This window comes from Juglans regia, chromosome 15 (genome assembly GCF_001411555.2).
Source record: "Juglans regia cultivar Chandler chromosome 15, Walnut 2.0, whole genome shotgun sequence".
Lineage (NCBI taxonomy): Eukaryota > Viridiplantae > Streptophyta > Magnoliopsida > Fagales > Juglandaceae > Juglans > Juglans regia.
Window position 1 is genome coordinate 9,621,151 of NC_049915.1, and position 8,409 is coordinate 9,629,559.

The 8,409-nt window shown below is 37.5% G+C and overlaps 1 protein-coding gene across 1 annotated transcript; it reads right to left on the minus strand.

The window, feature by feature from the left end:
• Nucleotides 1–840: 840 nt before the first annotated feature.
• Nucleotides 841–8,201, minus strand: LOC109020143 (delta-aminolevulinic acid dehydratase, chloroplastic-like). Its single transcript, XM_019002558.2, has 13 exons — nt 8,071–8,201; nt 7,475–7,813; nt 7,153–7,264; nt 6,962–7,035; nt 5,284–5,352; nt 4,921–5,004; nt 4,771–4,840; nt 4,381–4,436; nt 3,749–3,870; nt 2,620–2,691; nt 2,449–2,530; nt 2,287–2,364; nt 841–1,265 (listed from the first exon to the last, which is right to left on the minus strand). The coding sequence occupies exons 2-13, from the start codon at nt 7,778–7,780 to the stop codon at nt 1,098–1,100; spliced, it is 1,293 nt and encodes a 430-aa protein (XP_018858103.1). The 5' UTR covers nt 7,781–7,813; nt 8,071–8,201; the 3' UTR covers nt 841–1,097.
• Nucleotides 8,202–8,409: the final 208 nt, after the last annotated feature.

Sequence of the window (8,409 nt, forward strand, 5' to 3'; positions counted from 1 at the left end):
GGTTTAAATATACACCCCTACTTAACACATCTTTATATATGGGATCTACAACTTTTTTCAACTTCTCATAAAAAGTATTAAATTCATCTTAACATCAAAATATATTTTAAATTCAGTTTAGATAAACCTCACATAACTCTCAACTACTCAACTCACTACTATTCATAAAGAACTGAGGTCAGCTCAACATCTAAACGCAGCCTAGTCACACTAATCAACATATTTTAAGTAATTCTCCATTTACGTGGTTGACATAAAAAAGTACCTAATTGTGCCACATGAACAGATGTGGCTGGAAATTACAAACTCAAAATAAAATAGAATTGATCTTATCCTAGGTAACATGAGAATATAGAACCAAAGAGATCTCTTGCACCCTGTGTTGTTGTGCAAATTTTCTGTTGAAGATAGCAATTGCCAGATGATGACGACGACGACAATTAACCTTAACGGTGACCTACGGACATGATTTTGGGGTCACCAGAGTGATAGCAACTTCAAAACCTAACCATCTCCACTCACAAAGTTCTCTGCATCTAAACTACGAATGCCGCGATGGTATGAGAGCAATGAACTTACCCGATAACCCCACCGACCCTTTCATTATAGGTTTATAGGTTTCTGTTTCTAAGTATTAATGTGTAGAAATTAACCTTGAAAGTGACAACCATTTGGCCACTATCAAAAAGTCCAAAAACAAACAAATAATTATGAAATGCGATCCTGTTCAACAGAATAACAGATCTAACGGATCAGGTTTTGGCTCCATCACAACTCAGCAACTAGCAGAGAATGGCACATGCAAATGTGTATTTCTTCATATTGTAGGAGAACAAAACAAATTGTGAAAGCTGACAATTTTTATTCTAGATTACATCTTTCTTCAAAGTTAAGGGGTACTAAAAAGAACTAGTCTAGTATTCAAGCACTTCATCACTCTAGATCTATAGAAACAACAGAAGGTAAAACAAACATATTAATAAACGAATTCCCAATTTCAGCTCAACGTCATCAGGAATTCAAGTTTTCAAGGTTTTACATAGAAAGGACACGCTTCATTATTATTATTATTCTTATCACATTGTTATACATAAGTCTCACCTCTTCTCACCACATAAACATCTAGCAGCTTGTAGGGCAAAATATGTAAGGATGATGTCAGCACCAGCGCGCCGGAGACACAGCAGTGACTCCAGCATAACCTTCTCTTCGTCAATCATCTTCAGAACCCCACCAGCCTTGATCATTGAGTACTCGCCTGAAACCTAAAGCCATGAAATAAAGAAAATTTGAGTGCCTACCCAAACCATGAGTCCATGGAATTAAAGCAACTCTAAACAAACACAATCAAGAGTGGGGAGATCAAAGTATAACATCAGGCAAAAAGGATGGTAGGGCGGTTACAAGCACTTTTTGATAGGTAAGTACCAGTTAAATATATATATATATATATATATATATATAGAGAGAGAGAGAGAGAGAGAGAGAGAGAGCATGTCCACTATAATCCCACATACTTGCAGCCATATGATGAAAGATTTTTCTTTTGGTAATCGAAACCCCCTCCCTCCTCTCCCCAATGACAGAGAAGTTAGGCTATGTTTGCAAGAAAAGCTTTATAGCATATTACATTTCAGTAAAAGGAAAAGATTGTTGATGTGCTCTTAAAAGGTTCATCTGGAAAGCATAGAAGTGAAAACGCTTGGATGCTACCCCTCCTTCACATAATGTCAACAGTTTGGAGGGGAAATATCTTTGCAAGTTTACTGGAAAGGCTAATTATAATGTTGATTTCAACATAGCACAAATATTATGGAGAGACCTTTTTTTTAAATGATGGGATTCAAAACCCGCCTGAAATTATAAAATCCATGGAATATTTTTGATATAACGATTTACTAGTGCCTTAACAAGACAGTTTTTGTTCTTCTCAATCTTTAAGTGCTTCTGCACCAATACTTGGTCTAAATAGCATGTCTTCGAAGTCAGAGCTAATATATTCATTTCCAGGGCATATTCGCAAACAATCATGATCTATTTCAAAGAGTAAGTAGATCTTGGTGCTCAAGGTACTAAGGAGATCCCAAATTACAAAGTGGGAAAGCAACACCAAAATGAATTCCATCTTGAAGCTAAGATAGCCCACAAAATTCAAAGACGAGAAAATGAATCAAGGACTGGGTGATTAGGATGAATGAGGGAAGTCTCAGATTATTAAAAATGATATTGGAAGGTACACAAATTAATGAAAATATTTTATATGCAGTGCTCAGGGAAAAAAAGTACCTGATATGCAGCAATTGGCAAAGAAGAATTATCCCGAAGAAGCCTTATTATATCCAAATATGGCAAACCAGGTTTTACCTGTCATCCAAGTTAACATTAGCATAAAGGAAGCTTCTGCCTTAGGTAAACATGTTCAACAATTAAAGAAACAAAAAAACAAACCAAGAGGATATCGGCGCCTTCAGACTCGTCTTCATGGACCTCAACCAGAGCCTCTCTATAGTTAGCTGGATTCATCTGATAACTTTTGTTTCCGAATAAAACACAAAACTGAGCATCAGGACATTATGTAAAAATGTTAACATAAAATTTAATTTAAGAAAAAGTACATACGTCTTTTTGTCTCCAAAGCGCGGATTCGAGTCAAGTGCTTCTCTAAATGGACCATAAAATGAACTTGCATATCTGTTTGCACCATTATAGAGACAGAAAACTCAATCAATGACCAACACCAAATGTGGCAAAAAAAGCTGAGGAGAAGGATATCTATAAATGCTATCCAACTAGATAAAAGTTCCAATAATTACAATAGTTCGTCAACCTAGAAACCTGGTGTAGACATATCGTGGTATAAACCACCAAAAAAACCTTGTACGAATCAGACTGAAATCTAACATAATGAAGAAATATCCAGTCAATAAGTGTTTGGGCATCCCAAGGAAATGACATTTCCCAGTTGCATTCTTAAGGACCACAGCTTTTATGAAACAAAATCACAAAAGGCAGAAAGGATCTATTACCAGGAGAGGGAGGGGGAGGGGGAGAGAGAGAGAGAGAAAGCTCAAATAACAGATGCTGATAAGGAAAATGTAAATGATTTCTTAAAACTATCCCACTCAGAGAATAGGGCAAACACGTCTCAATTGCTGAAAACCTCTATATGCTATTGTTCCTGTGAAATGATGTCATTTATTCTATTTCTAGAAGCTACATAACTAAAATGTTGAACAATGTTTCATGAAAGATATCTAATGCAACTTTCATGTACTTTGATGGACTGTAAAGCACCCACATTACCTCCCCCCCACCTCTCTCTCTCTCTCTCTCTATCCCTCGTTCTCCCTCTTCCTCTCTTGCCCTCCCTCACCCTCCCTCCTCCGCTCTGCATGAAAAGCATTCACACGAACCCACTTAGTTTTTCTTTTTCTCGACTGTGTGAAGTTTCATATATTTATTAATAACCTCTAAATCTTATTGCACAGAGAAATGAGGAGCTTGATATTTTTACTAAGTTACACGTGCAACTGGTGGGTGTTGAGCCCTATTAGATCTTTTGCAGCTTCATGCATGGAGGCTAGTATGAATCAAAGCAACAAGAACTCACTGAGATTTAGTAATGCTACATGGCAAAACATGCGCACTTGCAAATTTGTTACATGTAAGTAATTGTCAAGAATGCACTTTATTTGCACAAAATAGAAAGTGATCAAAGGACCAAAATGAGAAATCAGGTGATCTTTACTTCGCTGTGTATGACATTATTGAGACGTGCTCAAATCCTTCAGCATCCAAAGCATCTCGAATAGCTCCTATACGTCCATCCATCATGTCACTTGGACTGACTACATCAGCTCCAGCTCGAGCCTGTACATAGAAGTAGCCAAGCCAAAATGTTAAAAAAAATATATAGTCAGATAACAGCTGTGAAATGCAAAACACACATTACGCTTAACAACCTCGAGGTAAATATTGCAACCCTCCACCAAGGTTGCTGATTACCAGTACCTTCCCTTGTTTCACTGAATCAGAAGCCATGGGATATTTGAATAGGCATCATGGACTTGAAGCATTTAAAAGATATACCATCTTACCAACTTAGAAAGTCCCAGAAAAGAGTAGTTCTCAATAACTTTCAAGTGGAAGCATCTCAGTTTACCCATTCGGTACAAATTAAGGAAAGCTCTGAAAATTTGGTATGTGAAGGCTTAAAAATGACATTCAAAATGAGTGATAGGCCATTGCACATGCAGAAACTTCAGTACAGTACTCGGTATATTTAAAACCCCAATATACATGTTGTATGTATACATATTATTGCATGTATGTTTGTATGTATGTATATCAGGTAGTTGTGCAAACTGTAAACCAAAGTACCTGGGAAACAGCTTGCTTACATAATTGGTGTACGGTCTCATCATTCATTATAACACCTGCAGGTTATCAGTAATACGCACATAATTAGACTTGGTACCATAATGCCATAGAATCAGACTCGCTAGAATAATGATCAGATTTTTTCTGGAACTTGGGAAATCCAGTCTAAGAAGTTATTGAGGTGCAAAAGAAAGAAAAGCATAACATGCAGAAGCATGTCCTAGATCATCAGCTGCCTTGAGACATCAGACGATCCTACTGTCAAGAGAAAGCATTCATTATTGCCTTGTAGATTGGCCTCTTCTAAGTTCTTAAAACATTTTTTGAGAAGAGTCTTCACACTTTTCTTTATAAGGATAACAGCAACATCTCAAATATAAAAATTCTCACCATCTTCTCTGACAATACCATCATGACCATCGGAGGAGTACGGATCTAAAGCAACATCAGTGTAGATTACCTGATGAAATAGATTGAAAACAACTGTGACCTTTAAATCCATCTATAGCCCCAGGAAAATTAAATGGTGTATTGACTTACAAGATCAGGGTATTTGTCTTTGAGTAACCGTATTGCTCGAGGCACTAACCCATTGTCGTTGAATGCTTCATCTCCTGTTGAGGACTAAGATGCAAAAACCAATCACGATTCATCATTATGTGGAAGAGGAGGAAACTCAATCTTAACAACCCCCCCTAAAGAAACCAAATGAAAGAAAGTAGGAAAGGAAAGTAACAGGCAGGCTACACTCTAGGCAACGGCTAGGAGGGATTACTCGACCAGCAGCCATACCAACAGTGAATGTGTAATGATGGTGATTCAAAAGTAGGAACAGACCAGCAGCCATACCAACAGTGAATGAGTAATGATGGTGACTCAAAAGTAGGAACTGAGAGTAAGAACCTTGAGAGCATCTGGAATTTTGGGGAAGAGCACAACACTATTAACACCAACATCTCGAGCCTTTCCAACCTGGTTCAGGAAATGCTTACTCAAAAATTTGTCCACAGGGCCACAAAATAAATTATTTTGAGATAACACACTTGAAAAAGAAAATTTTTAAAAGTTACTCTAATTGGAACGATTCAAACTAGATCTAATGTCTACCCAGTTGTAAATGTTCTTAGATACAGTACAACCAACATCTAAAATAGTTAACTTGGTCCAAAGCACCATGGGTACTCAGTAAGATTCTCATGAGTCAGGATACTTGCATCAGAAAAGTGGAAAATTCGATATCAATTCAAAGTTGTGCCAACCATCTAGAGATCCTTACAACAAATTCTATGAGCCACTCAAAATACAATATCACTTTAGATTTCTTTTCACTCCCCCCCCCCCCCCAAAAAAAAAAAAAAAAGAAGAAGAAAATGAGATTTGCAAAATATGACCCTCAGACCTAACTATCCCACCACTACAAATTTTACAGCTGAGGCAAGGTCCAGGGGCAATAAGCCATTCAGTGCTTGTTCAAGCACTTTCAGAAGTCAAGTATATGAAGAATATTGAGCAAGGGATACACCTAGAATGACTGATCATCAACATATTTTTTGTAATTCACAAACAACTTAACAGGGACAATAATGCATGGAGATAAATTCAAGATGGGTTTCCGCTAAAGAATCCTATCCATGGACTTTCACACAATAAAAGACAGGGAAACAACAAAAATGCCCCCAACTTTGAGATGCATTAATGCTCAAAAAGAATATAAAAATAAACTAAAAGAATCTTAATTTTGCATGCTGTTTTAAGGGTTGGGATTTGATGTTTATTTCTTCTTTCTAGTGTATTTTCTCTTTTGGGTCTTTTCATGTGACAGTCTTGGAATCCAATTCTCAAGCCCAATTGGGAGGTTTATATTTTTTATAATACAGAAGTTGGGCAGATTTTCTCTTTCTGGGCTTCTCAACAGTTTCCTAAAAATAGAAGCTGCTTCACAAAATTGATAAAAAATCCAAAGCATCCTTGGGTCACCTAAGGGCATATCGGTAGCCTCAACCTATTAAAACCCTACATGCCCCAGAAAATCCCCAATAGCAGAGCATAAGGTCATCAACTCACGAGTCAGATAGTTTATAGCAAAGCTCAGTCCAAGTTATAAAACAGCTTTAGGCTGCGTTTGAATGTTGAGCTGAACTCAACTGAGCTCAATTCTTTATGAATAGTAGTAAGTTGAGTAGTGGAGGGAGTTATGTGAGGTTCATCTAAACTCAATTTAAAGTGTGTTTTAGATGTTAAGGTGAGTTAGTACTTTTTATGAAAAGTTGAAAAAAGTTGTGAGTCCCGCGTATAAAAATGTGTTAAGTTGAAAAAAGTTGTGGGTCCCACATGTAAGGTGGTTTTGAGTTGAGATGAGTTTAGTAATTTAAAAGTTAGATATTTGAATGTTAGACTCAACTTAAAATTAGACTAAATTCAGCTGAGCTCAGCTGAGTCTTGCAACCAAATGCAGCCTAAGTTGGCCAAACACTAGTTGAAGTATTTGCCTACTACCTCGAGAAATCAATGTTGGGTTGTAAAACATAATGCAAATCATTTTAATCATGCATGAGACATAGAATCGATTAAGTTAAATCACCTCTTCCACAAGTCCATGTCTCCACCCTAGCCTATAACATCCAGGCATAGCTCCAATAGGTGTGTCCTCCTCGCCTGCAAGTTTCGTGGTGGCATGTTTAGATCATGCAAATCTAGACCGCTTTATGCATATAAGCACATGAGAGAGAGAGAGAGAGAGAGAGAGAGAGAGAGATCCAAATCAGTACCGACCTTCATGAATAAAAAGTGGATAGACAAGGTTTGCCGGTGATAATTGCGTTTCTTGGAATGCTTCCCGCAGCACAGGCGACTTGCGGTTACGACGAGGGCGTCGATTCAATGGCTTATAAAACCAAAAACAATCCAAAGGAGTTACAATCTTCAGTAACAAAGCTCTATCCACAATACAAACCCATCAAAGCTCAAATTGAACTTATCAACATTTCACAATGAATCCATTATCTTGACAGTCCAAAACTTCCAAACCTACTTCAGTTACCCAAAATATATCCATATGATTGGGAACAAATGACAATCTAGTTCTAATACTCACAAGTGAATGGACCACAGGAGTGCCGGTCGGTGCTGCCGGCTTGGGTGGAACGGGAGGGGCTTCGGGCACCTTCCCGGCCACAATAGCAGCTTCGCATTCGGCATCACTCAACCCCATCTTCTTAATTGGTCCATCCTGCCTCTCACTCGCTCTTACAACCAAAAAACGTGGCGGTAGAGCCTTTATAGCGGTCTTCACGCAATTGAGCTTTGAATTCGTTGACGCTTTAAGTCCAACATAGTTCTGGAATTCCAAACCCTTAATTCCTTGGACATTACAAGATACATTAACGATAATCGAAGCCATAGTTATCCCAGTACTCTCTCAGGAACCAAAGGTCTGCACGATGTACGCACGCAAAACGGCAACACGGATCAAATTAGAAACTCCGGATATGAAATAAAGCAAGGATTTTCTTCAATTTCCATCTGTTTGAGTGCTGAGAAATCGTAGGAAAAAGGAAAGAAAACCGAGCCAAAAAGTTGTTTCATGCTCAAGAAAATTTCCTCCTTCCTATCTTTCTTAGCAGCCAAACAAATCATAAGATTTTTCCGAGAAACAGGAGGGAAAGTAGTGATCGGAGCAAGAATCCTTACCTTTTGATAAGGAGCCGCAGAAAATGAGAAGAGTGAGAAATAACAAAGACGGGCCTTATCGGTGGCGAAATCAGGGAAGCCTATGAGAACTGAGAAGAGGACAGTACGCAAAACAGAACGGCATAGCTGGCATGTGATTTTTATTTTTGTTTATTTTTTATTTTTTCTTCGTTCCTTCATCTTCTTTTCTCTTCTCTTCTTTTTTTTTTTTTTTTTTTTTTTTTTTAACATGTCTTTGATATAATACTCGATATAGTAGCAGAATATGTAAGAATTAATTATTTTAAAGAAAATATCTATAATTAAAAGAATAGATTTTTTTATGTGAATTTTATATTT